We start from the raw sequence: 18,697 nt of genomic DNA, 5'->3' as shown, positions 1-18,697 counted from the left end.
GTGTTTTTTTTAAATAAAGAGAAATTTAATGAACAGCAATTAAATGGGGCCAACTTATTTAAATTTGATCAAGATATTCAGAAGCTGTAAAAGACACTTTTGCCTGTTACTATGCTTTTTATTTTTCATTTATAGTAGCAGCTTAGCTAAATACTATTACTGAGATAATGCAGTAAAATTTATTATTTTATAGGAAAACAAAAGTGAAAAAAGACCTTCATAGTTATTGATTAGGCAATAAGAATTATCTTTTGAAGTAAATGCCATTAAATTTCTCAAAAATAATGAAAATACTCATTAATGAATTAAAAATTTTCTAAATATCGAAGTTCTCTATAGAAATCATTTTGAATATTTTCTAAACCACAGAATATCCTTAATATAGCTTCCAAAACAAAATATTTTGATTATTTTTTAATTCAATATTAAAATAGTAAAAATAAAATTTGATTAAACGATCCAATTTACAATTTTTTAAACATTTCATCAAAGGAACAAAAAACATGGAAACAATTACATCAAATTTTATAGAACATATGAAGTTTAGCATTAATCTTTTTGGAATAATTCATGCAAGACAGAAAATTTAATCAAAAATAACCAAACTGAATATGTTAAAAAAAAAAAAAAAAAAATCCTGTAAATGTCTTTAAAAAAATTATCTGTTAAATGTTATGCATGTTTTATATATTTATTCAATAGGCTTCTCAATATAATTGTAAAGCAATAGGGAGAAAAATTTGATCAAAAACATTAAAATAGAATATAAACTAAATAGTGCTACATACTTAATAGCTTTATAAAAAAATCAAACATTTAATCCAATCATGTAACGCAAGACTTTGATTACATTGAAATTTCAACAAGCAGAAATAATTTTAAATTGGGAATAATAGAATTCACACAAATAAAAGTCTTCTTAGAAGACAGGGGGGGGGGGAAATTAATAAAAAAAAAAAAAAAAAACTAACATATCAATATAAAAGTATGGAAGGAAACCATAAATTCCTTACAAGAATAATTTTTTTTCCTTCCTTTTACTATTAATGATTAAAAAAAAAAAAACAATCAGTCACACTCAGTAAAAACTGAAATGTATACTTGCAAAAATATATTTCAATTTACCATAATCAGTAGAAATGGTACATTTTTCCAAGTTAAATTTTAAGTATCTTGGATTTTTTTAAATCCATTTATATGTTTAAAGTTCAAAAACATTTATTAAAAACTATAAAAGAAAGTCTACATGAGTTCATATAGAAAAATAAAACTCGAGTTCAAAATGCAACAACCTCCCAAAAGAGCAAATGTTATGTTATCAGCTCAAACAATGAAACCTTATCCATTCAGCCAGTTATCTGAATCAACTCTCTATTATCTGTTAAAGAAAATAAAAAGAAAAGGAAAACAAGGAAGGGAAAAAGAAAGAAACTCAATTAAAAAGAGAGAGAGAGGGAGTTATATATTCTTTTAAAGGCTGAAATAACCTTTAGCAAAAATCTTTACAGGATGTTAATATAATTAAAGAACAGACAGTTGGCCCTAAATACAAAAAAGAATTCTGCAGTAAGTGTAATAATTTTTTTAAAAGCCATACCTCTTTTGAAATTTCCAGGTGTCTATTGGCAAAATGCAAAGCCTGTTCATGGTTTCCAATGGCAGAATGCGCATTGCCTAGGCTCCAATAAGCTCGTCCTTCCCCAATCTTGTCCTTAAGTTCCTGAGCAATTTTTAAATGTCGCAAATGATACTCAATGGCAGTGGGATAATCATGCAACAAAGTATATGTATTCCCCAAACTGTAATAAGCTTGAGCTTCAACAGCCTTGTCTCTTAATTCAATGGCAAGTGCTAAAGTTTTCCTGTATAAAAAAGAAAGATTTAAATACTTATATTATTATATAATTAAGTAATAATAATTATATAATAATAATATAATTCTTCTTCTATTCTTATATTATAGAAGAATATATTATTTCTATAATATAATTAATTCTTAAATGAATTAATCATATTATGGAAGTAATTATTTACAGTCATTATATTAACAAATTAAATGTTTATGAATTAAAATATTTGCAGACATATCAAATTCAATTGTTTTACAGGACTTTTTCTCTTTGGTTTGGACCCATCCCCAATGCAGTCCGTTTTATCTAAGATTTACAAAATGTAATGATAGATTGCTACTATTTCAGAGAATATGAAAAACTTTAAGTTTCTATTATCTATTTAAAATGCTGGTTTCTAATGAATTTGCCTTCATTTGCTGGTGATAATATATTTATAAAAGTGTTCAATAATAAAAAAAAGAGCATCTCAAATTCCTAATTAAAAATCAAATTCAAATTTTAATATGGCCAAAGCATTTATTCCATCATTAAGAAATTACAAACAATTCTTATTAGAAATCCAAAATCAAAGTCAGTTAATTCAAATTCAAAGTCAGTAACTTAAAATCTGCTAATAATCCCAATGATAAAATGTAAAATTGAAGGAAAAATTTTCATACTAGAAATAATGCCCTATCTGCAAGTACAGTACAAATTACATGACATTACACCTATTTTAGTCAGATAGATATGATAAATGAAAAATAATAATAATACATTACTGATAAGAAATATCTAAGTAAGCATATGCTCATCAGTGCTTTCCTTATTGAAGTATGTATATGCAGAATATGTAAATATGAACTCAAAATTATTTTGATTTCTATTTTTTAATCTACTTAATGAGTTTTTTTATATTATATGCTGTTGAAATTTACTATCCATTCCATAGCCATGCAATCTATAAATAACTTTCATTGGGTGTGTGTAATATCTATTTTTTTTAAAGTGATAATCCACGACTAGTTAATTTTTGCTTAGTTTGCAAATAGAGATGGTTGTGCCCTCTGTAAATAATAAATCACTTTATTTCTTTATCAGTAGCTGCTCATGAATTATGTGAATATATTCATTAAATTTATTCTCAAGATCCTATTATGACCATTGTAAAAAAACATACATTTCTGATCACCACCAAGATATTTCTGTTACAAAGAGTTATTTGTTGGTTCAGCATTCTAAAGAAACCCAAGAAATTGCTATACCCATCTTTTATACCATAACCAGTAGTTACTGCATGTATGCACTACAATTTCAAAGTTTTATCTTCAATCACAAAGTCATATTATATATTTTAGATACCATTAAATCTTTAATTAATACTGATTCTGTAATTCAATATATTATATAGAATAGAATTTATGGAAGACAACTAAATATCATAAATACATTTTTTCCCCCCATTCTACTATTGAAAATGGCTGAAAATACTTCAATAAATACAAAAATAGACAATTCAGTAAAAATGTTGGTGAATGGGTGGCATACAAACTACTAGCAATGACAAAGAAAATACAAGAATACAAAATATTTAACATTCATTAATTTCCTGACTTTATAAATCATGCAGCAAAGATATTGCTTTTAGGAAGATGAAAAAAGAGGAAAGAGTGCAACTGAAAATTGAATATTGTCAATTCATTTGATGAATAATTCTAGTTTTTTACATTCTCTTTTAATTTCATTTTCAGAATACAAAACAAGTAAGTAGTGTATGAAAATAAAAAAAATAAAAATTATTCATATAACTGCATGCTTATGTCACAAATAAGTGAACATTTTAATGACTATGAATTGCTTTACAGCTGCCTATTAAGATTAACAACCTATTAACATATTTTGTAACAGTCTTTCAAACACATGCTTTTTTTGAGACATTGATGGCAGATGAAGGGGGAAATACATTATGATTTTATATATGTCTGTGACTATTTCTTCATAAGGATAAAGAATAGAGATGAACTTGATTTATCAATAAAAACAAAAGATTACAAGATGTATCTTCTACCAAATGTCCTCCAATAACAAGATATACTTCCTATATGAGGGGTTATACTTTGACCAGTGATGGCCATTAAAACTCAGGTAATGATCTTCATTGCATAGAGGAGAGAATCTTAAATTCTCACCTCTGTGCTGAAGTGACAATGGTTATTTAACTATGTAGATGCTTTGGCATATTGGGAAACTCTAATCTGGTTATTAAAATAAGTCAGAAAAAAAATTATTTTGCAATATTCAATATCTCATTGGTGGTGGAATTCAAATGATCAACTGAATTAAACGATTGAAGTTAAAAGAAGAGTAAGGAAGAAATAAAACATTGTTTAAAAAAAATCTGTGCTGATAAAGTATTGAATTTTTTAAATTATTGCTTTATTTTAATTTAGACAAAAAATGAATTTAAAATTCAATTCCAATAAATTAAATACAAATAGAAAACAGAGCGATATCTATGGCAGACATACAGATAAACTGAAATTTTTATGATATTGGAGCAAAAATGATTGAACAAACTGTTGAAAAAATAAAAACAAATACTTGTAATGTTCAGCAGCAGTTTCAAATTCACCCAGAAATATATGGGCATTTCCTAAGTTATTGTGAGCTCTTCTTTCTGCAGCTAGATCTTTAAATTCTTTTGCAATTTTTAATCTCTGAAAATTAAAAAGGAGATATCTTATACATTACTAGCATTTTAAAAATATTCTAAGCATTTATAATGTGCAAAGTGAATTAGATTATTAAACTACGAAAATATCACAAACAATAATGAAATACAAAATAATATTAATACCTCCTTATGATAAAATATAGCTTCATTGAAATTTCCAAGAAGATAATGAGTATTTCCTAAATTCCCGCAAGCTCTTCCCTGAGCACTCCTGTCCCCCAACTCCATCATTATTTTTAAGCTCTGGCTGTAGGTAACAAAATAAAAATATATTAATCAAATATCTAAGCATTAGAAATAAAAGTGAAACAAAATTTTAAAAACAAAAGTTTAAGAAAATGCTTTCTGTGAATAAACAAACCAGTTTTTAAAACTGTTATCATAAATAATTTAAATAATTCTTTTATTTTTTTATTTTAATTTATTCAGCTAACCATTTTCTTATTACATTTGCAACTAAGGGAAAATTAATATCCGCAACAAAAATGTGGCCATTTTATTGTTTTGTAATTATACTTCTTTAAAATAAGATTCTGGGATTAAACTAAATTATATAATTTAGTTGTTTCCACTAAACAGAAATTTTGAAAATAAAGAAAGAAGTATGAAACAGATAGATAAAAAAACAGACAAAAGTTTTTCATATATTGTTATGTTCTTACAATAGTATATTATTTTTAAATTAAATTATTTCTTATATTGTTATTGCACTAATATTGTTTCAAAATACTTGTAAATACAATATACACTACATTAATGAAATAGCGTATACTGTTATAATATTGATATTACATTCAGTATCTATTTTACAATAACCATCTTGAATATTAATTTCTTTGTTAATAAAAAATCCCATTAAGTAGAAATAATTAATTTATATTCTTTTTTTGCAGCAATCTTGTCAAGATAATAAAATTATTTATTACATTAATAACAATTACATTTTGTTTTAATAACAGATAAAAGAATTGCAAATGCTTGATATTATAGAATCTTTTATTTTTGTAGTATATATAGTGCACAATAAAGAAAATCAATTTTTGCAGATAATGCTATTTAATATTAAGCTACTGAATGTTTTTAAACAAAATATTAACTAGTCTTAAAACAGAATATTATTTTCATAACTTGTGGATTTTTTCAATATCTTTCAAACTTTCTTTCCTCTTAATTTTTTTGACCACTCCAATTTTATGAATATTATTTAAGCATGCTCATATAAATATTTAACATGATGCACAAGGCTTAAAAATAATTCTATTTCCTTTCCAAGTTTATTATGATGCATCATAAATCTTATATAAAAGAAAATTTGCAAATAAAAACTATACAAAAACACAAATTAAGTTCCATGTGACTTACTCATAATGTTCAACTGCCTTTTGTAAACATTCCTTCACTTCTTCTGGAAATTCTCCTGGATCTTGGTGACCCAGACAAGCAAAGCGTTTTCCTTTGGCATGATATACATTTCCTAGATTGTATAAGGCCCGACCTTCACCAACCTTAAGAATGAATTACTTTTATTGAAAAAAAAACTTTTAACAGCGAAAATTATATTAAGTATGATATAAATTTTAATTTCTAGCATGCTCATACAACTTTCACAACAAAATATTCAGTTTTTTTTTTTTTTTTTTTTTTTTTTACAAGAAAAAGATATGATAGAAGTACATTTAAATTTGCCATTTATTTGAGAAAGAAAACAATTTTTGAAAAAAATTTTTATATTACTGAATAAAAATTATAGTCAAGTGTACAAGGTTTACATTTTTATTTTAGTTTAAAAATAAATATCCTTAAAGGAAAAAAAATATTATTGGTGCCAGTTTTCATTGAATATTTTAGAAAAAAGAATGAATTGAAATTATATATATAATAGTTATGGATATTCTGTTATATATACTATTTAATATATTTAACAGAATTATAATATCATGCAAAAAAAGCCAGACAACTGACAGATACATAAGAAAGAAGAGGTCAAATAATAATATGAAATTTACTTATGTTTAAAATAAGACATTTATAGTAGTTTTTGAAAAAATTGTGAAATGTGCAACTTTACAGGAAACTTAACAATAAATTATAAACTTTCTTAAATGCTTTCAAACTACTACTATTGTTTAAAAAAAAATCAAAACAATTACTTTAGAACCAATGTTTTTATGCTGAGAGTCATATTTGAAAATAGCAAACCGTTTAAATTCAAGCTAATATAAATTACAAGTTATCCCATTACACTAAGGAGTGAACATACATTCCAATTAGAAAATACTTTTCCTAAAGGTGCAATCATTTTATACGTCATATACTAAATAAAAGTGGTTTAAATTATAGAAATTTCTTCTTGATGAACTTATGTCCTTATATTAGTCAATGATATTTACTTGTCATCCCGCCATCTCATCAAAAAGGGGAGAGGGAAGCAGATAAAACTTTTATTTTGAAAATATAGATAAGTAGTTCTAAAACAATAGAACATTTTAAAACACATCAACAGGCATTATCTGCATGTATTAACAGAACACTTTTGAAATATAATTAGCAAAATTTTATTCTCATTTTGATATAAAAAATATTTGAAAACATGCTTCTTAACATGTTAAATGCAAACTATACGAGATAAAAAAAAGACCATTAAAAAATTAATGCCAAAAAAAAAGTATGAATATAAAATATTTTTTGACTATCCAAATTAACTATGCAATGACTACAAGCTTAGCAGTTTATATATATAAGAAACAATTATATAGAGATATTGATAAGAAAAAAAATTCTATTAATTTGCAACAAAACTTGATTTTGATAATTGTTTTTATAAATTTCTAAATTGATTTAGATTTAGCATCCTTAGATGAGATAAAATACAGATTTTTAAAATAAGGATATTTATATAAAAGCTAAAAATGGAGGGGAAAATTCATTATAAAAGTGTTTACAATGCTACAACAGCAGCACTTAATGTGAGAAAAGCAGTGAATGTCTGTATAAAGCATGAAAGTGCATTTATTGTTAAAAATAAACAAAATCTGCAGTTAAGGAATAATTTGTTATTAATTATTTATTAAAAACAGTGCACTTAAAAAATAAATTAAGTAAGATATGTTTATTTTAAAATATAAAATCTAACAGAATTTTAGATAATAAACAAAGTATTTCACAAATCTCTCCTCAACTTTAGTATTTTCATGATAAGTATAACATTTCAGACAAAAGAGGCAGACAACTTTTTTTAAAACAATGGTATTTTAGGATTGAAAAGTTTTAGAAAAAAATTAGAACATATTCTAGTTATTTACACAAATGGCAGATTCCGAGAATAAAGCCAGGAATCAAACAATTTGCTCTTCATATAACTTTCAAAATAAATGAGAAAATTTTAAGAATGTATCAAATTGTCAGAGATTGTAGCATTTCGGAGATACTTAAATGTAATTAAAAAAATATCAAAAGATGCAGCAGCTCCTTTAAATAATTTGCAGACTACAATAGAAAAATTATTACATGAATATAGAAAGAGAATTATCATAAATTCAGTTTATTTATATATTTTATAATATTTTGTATTAAAGATTATTGAAGATGAACTTTGCTATAAAAAACAATTAAAGCAAATGAATCTATATTATTTCATTCACAGATTAAAGGAATATGCAACATACCTTGTCTTGGAGTTTCTTCGATATAATAAGATGCCTTTCACAACACGTGACTGCTTCATCATATTTACCCATGACTTTTAATGTATTACCAAGATTTCCACTGGCCTTTCCTTCTCCTAACTCATCATTCATTGCCCTGAGAAAATCATCAGAAATTAAATATGAGATATGTAAATAAATCTCCAATGAATAAATATTTAAAAGAATACATAAGAACTATTACAATAGTTAAAGAAAAAATGCAGTAAAAAAATTTGTTGTATATCTTGTAATAATAATCACAAATTTATCTATATTAAAATTAATAATGAATGAACAGTAAAACTAAAATAAATGTAATAAATAAAAGAATCATTTATACCAGAGCTACCAATATTATTTTTCATCAGACTTTTCTTTAGACAGACAATATTTTCCTACACCTTTCTTTTGCTTTTTTAAATCCTTTTTTGATCCCAATTTTGAAAATAAAAAATTATTTACAAAAAAAAAAAAAAAATCAGAAGAAATATATTTTTAAACAGCTTTACAATACAGGGTGTTTATAAAGTCCCGGACCCATTTTGATGTTTAATAACTCATAAAATAATAAAGATAGATTTAAATTAATAACATAAATGGTTAAATAGACTCAAAAAGTTTCATGACCCTTGTCAATGAACTTCCACGTGTGCCCCCTTCGTCGCACGGAGAATATCAAGTCGATAGTCAATTTCACGCCAGGTAGCGACAAGCATGTCGGCATCCACAGAGTCATTTGCGCACTTTATGGCGATTAACAATGCCAGAAACATGAAAGGATGCTTCATCGGAGAACATTATGCTCTTCAGAAAATCAGCAGCATCTTCTATCCTCCTTAGCATATCTGTTGCAAAGGCCATCCTCCTAGGCCTATCGTTCGGTTCCAAAACTTGAACAATTTGAACTTTGTATGCATGCAGTCTTAATTTTTTCTTAATAACCTTGTACACCGTCGAAATTGGCATATCCAATTCTGTTGCCGCTGATCTCACAGATATTCTAGGATTGTGTAAAAATGTCTCTCTGACACGCTCAACATCAAAATCACTTGTGCAAAGACGTCTGGAACGTTTCTTATCTTCGATACTTCCAATTTCTAGAAAATTCTTTTTCCACCGCAAGGTGCTGTTTTTGGATGGAGGATCTTTTTGGTAAATTCTTCTGAAATTTCTCTGTGCTTGCACTATCGATTTCATTTCTATGAACCACCATAAAATCTGTGCTTTCTCTTGTGGTGTATGCATTCTCCTTAATATCCGCTCGAATAAAACATCACATACAAAAGTACTACATAGAACAAACACATCAAAAGTAAACATAACATTGCAATAGTTGACAAAAAGAAAAGAGAGAATGCAATTAATAAGCAGACAATATTTAGAAAAGTACAGATATTTAGACTGGAAAATGAAATTATCTGAAATTAACCACACGTGCAGACGATATTTACAAAAGTAAAAATATTCAAACCTGAAAAGGAAAATATATGAGTTATTCCATCAATAAATGTCATAAGTGTGTTTATATCTTTATTATTTTATGAGTTATTAAACATCAAAATGGGTCCGGGACTTTATAAACACCCTGTATATTTAATAGAATGTATTCAATCATGGTTTAATTTTCAATTTTTAGCAATTAGAATATAAATACTGAAATATCTGATGCAAGAGACTTTCAAGTTTTTACAATTGCCAAATCATTTATAGAAGTATTTGAATTTAAAAAGGCATGTTTTAGAAAAAGCAAGATCAAAAAATAAAATAAAGTGTTCATATTATAATTTGCCTAATTGACATATATGTATTGCCCACTAGCCATTTTTTTTACTTCTAGGCCTTTGACAAAAGCCTTTTTTCTAGCCTTAACTTCTACCCATTGAAACAAAAATATTTTATATCAAAATAAAAATAAGTACAATGCACTCCCCTGCCTCCCGCCCCCCCAAAAAAACAGCTTCTGGCAGATTTAAGCAGTAAGACTAAGAGCTCCTGTATTAAAATAATATTGTTGTCATATTGTGTACAGTAATAAATTTTTTTTTTCCATAACATAACAATTCTCCATCTATAAAAATGTAACATTATTAAAAGGTAAAAGAGAGGGGTGGGAGACGTTTTTCTACCCAAGAAAAATGATCATGTTTAAAAATTTAATTTTTTGAATTCCTTAAATAAGTTTATTATATTGCAATATTACATTGAACTAATTTTGTAACCTAATACAAATGAAAATTAAACACTGGTTATAAAAATAGCAGAAATGATTGATTTTACTAAATTTAAGCCCATGGTCACATTAATAATTAAAGACAATAATGTTATTATTTTAATTAACAGAATTTTAACTAAAATAACATAAAACAGCAATCACTGAAAAAATTAACGATATATTTCACTCGTATAATATTATATAATTGCTTTCCTAACTATAGAAAAATACATAATACAGTAGACTCCCGATTATCCGCGGGCGGGTTATCCGCGATGCGGATTATCCGCGCCTGCCGCACAAAGTGTTTTTTTTTTTTTGATTGATTTTTTCAAAAAGTGCAGTTTTTCAGTTATGCTTTTGTAATTACATAATACATTACAGTATTAAAACAGTACATATGTATTCATTTTTCTGTGTATCCTTGACGCCTCTCGTAAATACAAAGCACTTTTCTGTTTTCATTAACAAAATGCATTTTAGGTTCGTTTTGAGTGATATACTAAAATATTAAGCGTTAGTTAAACATCCTGCTGTTTATTTTACGTTTTATTGTACATAAAACGATTTTTCCAAGTTGGAAGGACTGTTTTCTTTTTTGCTGTACCCGTTTTTAGCTTTTTTCGGATTATCCGCGATTTTTGTTATCCGCGGCGGCCGCGCCACCCAATTCCGCGGATAATCGGGAGTGTACTGTATACCAACAGGCTTTACTGAATGCTTAAAGCTCATAGAAAATAAAAGTTCTGCATTACTTTAATTTTATACATATTGAAAGAAAACTCCACAATATTTTTCCACACCCTAAACTAATGACAAATAATAGCAAAGTACAAGGAGTAGTTTTTGTGAAAACCAAATTGCAATCAAATAAGTATTAATCATTTGATCTTTGTTCATATGAACTGCATCTTTCCCTTGAATTTAAAGTTCTTCTGTGTGACTTCCTTTTAAAAATCTTTCCTCCTTTGTTATATTTTATTCTTATAAACAATTTATATCACTTTCTTAGTACTATATGGGAAAAGTTTAAATTCTGATATCCATTTGAAACTGTGAAACGGCTAAAAATATTTTACTTTCCACTATTTATCCCATAACCAACCTTAATACTGCCCTATTAATGCAGTTAAAATAGTAAGATAACTAAATAAACCATTTTCAAAATAACTTATATATAAAAAATATTATACAAAATGTCAAATGGTTCTGATGCAGACTTAAATTTTGCATGCTAACATGGCATTTTATGATGATAAACAGTACTGGTGAGGAAGCACATATCCAGTTAAAAAATTATGTTCAAAACTTATTTTCAATATTTGAAAACCATACAGAGGAAAATCTTGCAAAAAATATATTGAGGGAAAAATGTCAAAAACATGCCCATGATGTGATACACAAAAAACCCTTACTTTAACTATAAAACTATCTTACACAACTGAGCAAACTCTATGCATCAAAGCTGTAGATATAAGATTAAACCTTTATGAAGATAACAAATGATTTGCACTTAAGAACAATGGTTACATAAAGTAGAAAAAATTGATTTTGTAGCCTGAACAGTTTCTTTCTAACAGAATTTTGTGAAGATGTAATTAGCCAAATTAACAATATAAAATTTGAATATGAAGAATAAAAAGATATAGCACAAAAGGTTAAATGATACATGTAATAACAGTTTTTCATTGAAAAACAAGCATATAATTTTGTGCAAACTTTTTCCCCAGTTTTTAATGTACTTAAATGTAATATATGTTATTTTACATTTATTTTATACATTAATATAAATACTTTGAACAAAAAAAAAAAAAAGAAACAGGTGTTTGAAATCAAATTTTGTAAAACTTACCTAGCAACTGTAAGATCACACCTATGATATTCCATAGCTTTATTATAGTCACCAAGATAAAAATAAGCATTTCCAAGTTGACTGTATATGGCACTAAGAGTTTTCAGGTCATCAGTTCCAACTCTAATAGCTGCTTCAAAAAACGCAACACCGCCACTAAAATCTCCATTTTTACACAAACGTTCACCCTCAAGAGCAAGTTCTAAACAAGCATTTCGAGCCATATTCTGAAAGAAATATCATTCATTTAAATATGTTATTGGTTCTAAATATAGAATATCTGCAATTTATAAATTCAGTTGCTACTAAAATTTCCATTTTCACACGAGCATTTGTCCTCACAATCAAATTTTAAATATTAAATTTGAAGAATATTCTAAAAGAAATGAACTTCAAAAATTATATAAATATTTAGTAGATTCTAAATATAGAATTTATCAAATTTATAAATTCAGTTGCCACCGAAATTTCCATTTTTACACAAGCATTTGTCATCAAGATCAAATTCCAAATATACATTTTAAGGAATATTCTAAAAGAAATGTGACTCATAAATTACACAAATATTTTGTTGATTCTATATATAGATTGCAAGGAAATGCTATTTGTTTTTAAGGAAAATTATTGCAATTTTTCATTATATTTAAATCTGGCATTCTATTTTAAGAAATTCAATTTATCAATAATCTAAAAACTTGAATTAATTGCAAAATTACAAAATAATTCTTTAATAAAAGTAATTTTATTTCGGAAATAAAATATTTTGTTATCATTAAATGGTCATAAAATATTTTATGGATAAAGATTTACTTATTATTTTTTTTATAAATTCTCACTATTACTTTTATGAATAAAGATCTATATTTATACGAGTTTTAATAGTTTAGAGTTGGATGCATTTCAATATCAATTAAGTGAAATATCATAATGATAAGCAAACAAATGAATTGTTATGGTACAATAATTTACAAAAAAATGAAAACGAAAAATCGAAAGCCCAGTAATACACCAAGTTGCTTTGACAGTTTTATTATCACCATTATTTACACTGAAAGGAATCGAGTTCGTGATTTCATAATTCACTTAAATAACTGGCAAGAATCAATAAATGTCACAATAAATAACAAAAGTGCAAAATAAAAGGCATAATAAGGAAAACAAATATTAACTGATTTTGGCGCATTATCTTTCTGAAATTGACATATTTGATCGTGAATCTCATACAATTAACAAATAGAGACAAATTAACGCTGAAGAAAAACTACAAAATTTTTATAGTTGAAAACAAAAATAAGTTTAAATAAATTAACTCACAAAATGATGAAAAACCGTTACTGATTTAGCAGATGTTTACAAACGAAAATCCGTTCTCAGGTGGTTTTGATAAATCGTACGTGAATCCACGGCAGGAAATTATTAGATGGGGAAATTGACGTAAATATGTATTCTTAATCATTTAAATTACATACACCGACAATTGAGAATTACATGTCAACACACCATCAACAGTTATAACCTAACGACGGTTTTATGTCTCAGTGGTCTTGGTCTAGTATGACGGGTATCCTTTTGAAAACAAGATGGCTCGGTCAGTGGTGTGACGTCATATGAAACCCCGCCTACAATGCCGGTTAGAGCGCATTCGTTTTCAAGGATATCGCATGAGGGTGAAAATCTTTTTTCATTCACATTTTCCCACCAAAGAACTTGTATAAAAAATTATTGTTGTTTCTTTTTTCTAATACGAATATCGTTTCTTATTTTTCATATGCTGTCAGTATCTTGATACTTGTCTGAAAAGTGTCAGAGTAAATGAAAAGAAAGATAATTTGAGAAAATAAGCTCCAAAATTCTTTAAGTAGCGGCTTATGTATGATAAACCGATTATTTTTCTTTTAAAATGCAACCAGCACTATTCGGATTTAAATGCATTCGACTGTAAAATAAGATTATCTTAAAGTTAATTTAAATTAACAGGCAATACATAAAAAACGTATAAAAAATCAAAGGACTGCTCACTTTCAATAGTAAAAATCATTAATTTAAAAATTGCTGACGATTCTTTAGTTTAAAATGCGTTGGTTTTAAACTGCGGAGGATTTTAAATCGAATTGCGGAAATAGATAAGATCGCGACTGCTATTTTATTTTCCAATGAATAGGAATTAAATATATGATAACTCATTTTTATAAAAACGTATTATAATAGGAATAAATAATTAGTGAAATTTTTAATACATTTTTCAATTTCGTGCACCAACTTTATTCTCATCTCTTCTGCAGAAGTAGCAAAGTTTATTTGCACAGGTTTCTAATAACCTTTATTGTTTCAATGTATCAAATAAAGCTTAAAATTGTAATAAACTAAATGAAAATCACGTACGTTTAAGAAAAAATATCTAAATTAAAGAAGAAAAATTATAAATGTAACTAATTTAAATACGGTATTAAAATTGAGATATGATTTTAAAATAAATATAGAAAAGGAAAATTTTATGTAGCACGTTAAATTTTCGATGAAATTTTATAGGAATACTTTTTTGCAACTCAAAACATAAATCTAGAAATAAGAAATTTGTCATCATGAATGATAAAAGATAAAAAGTCTCTCCCCCCCCCAAAAAAAAAAGTCATTGATAAAAGACATCAATCAGAAGAAGTAAAAGATGTCCATTAACAGAAAATTTTTTCTTTTCTTTAAATATTTTCTGAGAAGTTGTTTAGCGTTATGCGATAAGATGTCAGTTTTAAGACTCGACTTTAATAAAGATCTGCAATATGCTTGACCTGAAATTTACATCGTTAATTAAGCGTCTCAAGTTACTGTAATATGGAAGTTAAGTGAGTCATAATTTTAAGGTGAATCCAAGAAATGACTAGAAATTTTGCCGCATGATACAAACTTCTGTTTGAAAGTCCTCTTCTGTAACATTGAGTAACAATAATCTTTTGTATACGAAAAATAAAAATAAACAAAAAAAATGATAATATTTCATTCGAATGCAGTTAAAGTTCTGCTTATAAAATAATATTTAATAAATAAGCCTAAATAATTCTTATCGCTATCTGTATTGAAAATTATAAAAAATAAATCCATGAAAAAATATTTAAAATATTTAATTATTATATATATTTATTTTTAAAAATTTCGTATAGATAAATCAAACGATATGACAACGAATTAGTTGCAAGCGATATTTTTTTATGGAAACTGGTAATCGGGATTGCAATACAAATATCATGAATGTTTGTGAAAAAATATTTGCAAATATACTTTACTATGAAAACAGTTTTATAAATTACATTATATTGTCAAAGAATATGGTATAAAAATAATAATGCAAAAGTAACACATCGTGCAGCAAAAATTGTAAGAAGAGAATTTGTGTTTAAAATACAAATGGCATTTTTTCCCCTTAAAATTCATTTAAAGTAAATCGAATGCAATTAAAGCACCGCTTATTAAATAATATTTAATAAATAAGTCTAAATAACTCCTATCGTTATTGATATCGAAAATTATAAAAGCAATCCACTAAAATATTAAAAATATTTAATTATTACATACATATTTATTTTATCGAATAATATGATAATGAATTAATTACAAACGATATTTTTATGGAAACTGGTAATTGAGATTGAAGTATCATGAATGTTTATGAAAAAATATTTACAAATATTCTTTTTTTTATGAAAACAAGTTTTATAGATTATTTTATATTGCAAAAGAATATGGTATATAAATAATAATGATGCTAAAGTATGTGGTAATTTTAAGAATAAAATTTATGTTAAAAATACAAATGGCATTTTGTTTTTTCTTTTCTTTTTATTTATTTATTGGAACAAAATACCATCTAATTTTTCATGAGGGCGACTCATTAATGATATTATTAAAATCAGTAGCTTTTACTACTAGCACAAACGAAATTATTAAAACTCAACTAAATATTTTTGTTGCATGTTGTAGCTTAAATAATTCCTAACTAATTTCAATTTGGAGAAGATTTCTCCCTTCGCTACAGAAACGGTTAGCATTAATAAAATTATCAAACTCACAATCAAATTTTTAAAAAAGCCGTATTCCAAATTTCATCCGTATAGCTCAAACCTTTTTTATTATTTATCTTTGTCATAGACAGACAGACAGACATTTTTTAAAAATGTGTTTTTCGAACTCAGCGAGGTCTAAAATGAGGATTCGTCAAAATCTGGTGTTCGAATTTTTTGGCGATTCTATACTTTATCTATATTACATTTACGAGAAAGTAAAAAGGTAAATAAAGCATACTATATTCAGATTCCTTCTTTCAATATACTTTTTGTCTCGTTTCATAGTAGAGAAATTATCATAGCCTTTAGCTTATCTTTAAAGTTAACAGTTTTATATTTTCAATCGTACAGCAATTTATATTTTTCCAATTGTATTCTAAACTACAGCGAAACGCGGAAAATTTCCATCGCTTTGACATTAATGATGATTACAAGTGGATAACTTTTCTAATATTTGGACGTTTTTACATCATAAAATAGAGATTTGACATAGTAAAGCTCTCAAACTCTCGCATACTCAGCAATAAAAATGATATAATCTCTTTCCGTAGCATAAAATTGCGGATCTTTGGCAAGACCCTAAACGTTATGAATCCTCATATTTTTATTTTTTAGTCTGCCCATGAGAATTGCATGCTTTGTAGCATAATAAAGAAAACCAAATATGCATTTTGGACTCTCCCCGCCCTTTTTTTGACACCTAGAAACCAAAACTGGACACAGAATTACAATTTAAGCAACAAAATCCCATTCCGAATTTCATTTATTTATATTGTTGTGCTTTGGAGTTATTGCGTTTACTTGTATGCAAACATACAGATGTTGAATTTTTTAATGGTTCAAAATTTTATAAGGATTAAGATTCAATTCAAAATTTGATAAGGATCTATACTTAAGAGGCTAAAATTTTGTGCTCATTCAAATAGGTGCAGTTATCGGGTTATCGATTATGCGAAAACACTTTTATACCTTTTTTTCATTAAATTAGCCTTATACGTTTTGCAAAGCTATCGTGTCATTTGGACAACCAGATAGACATACTTCCTCTAAGTGGATTTCATTAAAATTTTGATAGAAATCTACGAACTTAATGTAAAAACCGCATGTCAATCTGTCTAAGTCAAAACGTTTTTGAGTTATCGCATTTATAAACGAACAGATAAAAATAGATAATTCTAAAAGTGTGTTGTTTTTCTTCGGAAAGTCTTGAACCGTGAAGATCGATAAAAAATCTCGAAGACGAGTTATTTGAAGATTATAGTATTTTCTTTTTGTAAAGTTCGTTAAAAATTTTTAAAAATTGTATTATCGTATCGTTTGTTTTTCCCCAAAATAAGTCATTTAATTCTGAATTTTAAATAATTTGACAAGATGTGCATTTAGTATTTGATAAATATTTCAATTTAGCTAGTAATTCAACCAGTTTTAAAATATTTCCATTATTTTTTCCATTATTTCCTCATTGGCTGTCATTCAACCAATCAACCAACTGGTAGCTCAACCAGTTTTAAAATATCTCCATTATTTCGTTACATTTCCTACACCGAACTAACTTATAGAAAAAATTAAAATTTGGCGCAAATCTTACGGAAAATAAATTATTTGATTGATTGATTGTACCACATGAATTCCCTAGTACGCTTTTCCATTTAGTACACCTCTCTCTCTATATATATGTGTGTGTGTGTGTAAATATGTAATGACATTTTAAACTCTTAATTTAACCAAATTAATTTCCAAAACTTTATCTTAATTTAGCCCATAGTAAAATATTCTCTTATTTCCTGATATTATTCCACGCATGAAGCTGTGTAAAAATTACTGCGCAATCTATGTATCAAATAAAAGTGATCCCTTCGGTGCCCTTGCCAAGGTGTCGAAGGTCAAAACGTGTATTGAATTGGCGCTTGGCCGGAAATCCCCTGTTATATAAGACTAGTGATCATTTATTTCGCCCCTTCTTTCTTTTTTACCTTTGCTTTTGTGTCGCGCTGCGCTTTCTTGTAAATAATCATGCCTGTCTCCCGAAAGAGAATAAAACGAAATTAAAAATACAAAGTCTCGTCTATGTCTTCAAATCTGCCTTCTGTTGCAACAAAAATAATGTTACATATATATATATATATATATTTATATATATATATATATATATATATATATATATATATTGTTCCGACCTGTCACTGTGCTGCCCTCTTGTGGCAAAGGGAAAAACACTTCAGTGTAGCGTGTAGCGTTAGCGAGTGTGTGTGCGGTAGCAAGGCTGCGCCTGCTATGCAATGATGACCAGAATAAAAGGAAAAGGAGTCTAAATTTATTCTTGTGT

The 18,697-nt window shown here is 26.7% G+C and overlaps 1 protein-coding gene across 5 annotated transcripts in view; it reads right to left on the bottom strand.

The window, feature by feature from the left end:
* The window catches only part of LOC129971445 (G-protein-signaling modulator 2-like), a 61,491-nt gene that overhangs the window by 11,208 nt on the left and 31,586 nt on the right, over positions 1-18,697 (bottom strand). For 3 of the 5 annotated variants that reach the window (XM_056085216.1, XM_056085214.1, XM_056085215.1), the window contains exons 2-7: positions 12,317-12,543; positions 8,232-8,367; positions 5,929-6,071; positions 4,690-4,813; positions 4,434-4,549; positions 1,598-1,862 (exon numbers count right to left, since the gene is read on the bottom strand). In XM_056085216.1, coding sequence (XP_055941191.1) covers positions 1,598-1,862; positions 4,434-4,549; positions 4,690-4,813; positions 5,929-6,071; positions 8,232-8,367; positions 12,317-12,540 — 1,008 coding nt within the window. In that variant the 5' untranslated portion in view covers positions 12,541-12,543. Of the gene's footprint in view, positions 1-1,597; positions 1,863-4,433; positions 4,550-4,689; positions 4,814-5,928; positions 6,072-8,231; positions 8,368-12,316; positions 12,544-13,630; positions 13,905-18,697 lie in introns of those variants that run through there. The other 2 variants (XM_056085213.1, XM_056085212.1) reach the window with 2 other exon arrangements.

Source organism: Argiope bruennichi, chromosome 6 (assembly GCF_947563725.1).
Source record: "Argiope bruennichi chromosome 6, qqArgBrue1.1, whole genome shotgun sequence".
Lineage (NCBI taxonomy): Eukaryota > Metazoa > Arthropoda > Arachnida > Araneae > Araneidae > Argiope > Argiope bruennichi.
The sequence above is the reverse complement of the archived record's forward strand: the minus strand, read 5'-3'. Positions and strand labels throughout refer to the sequence as shown.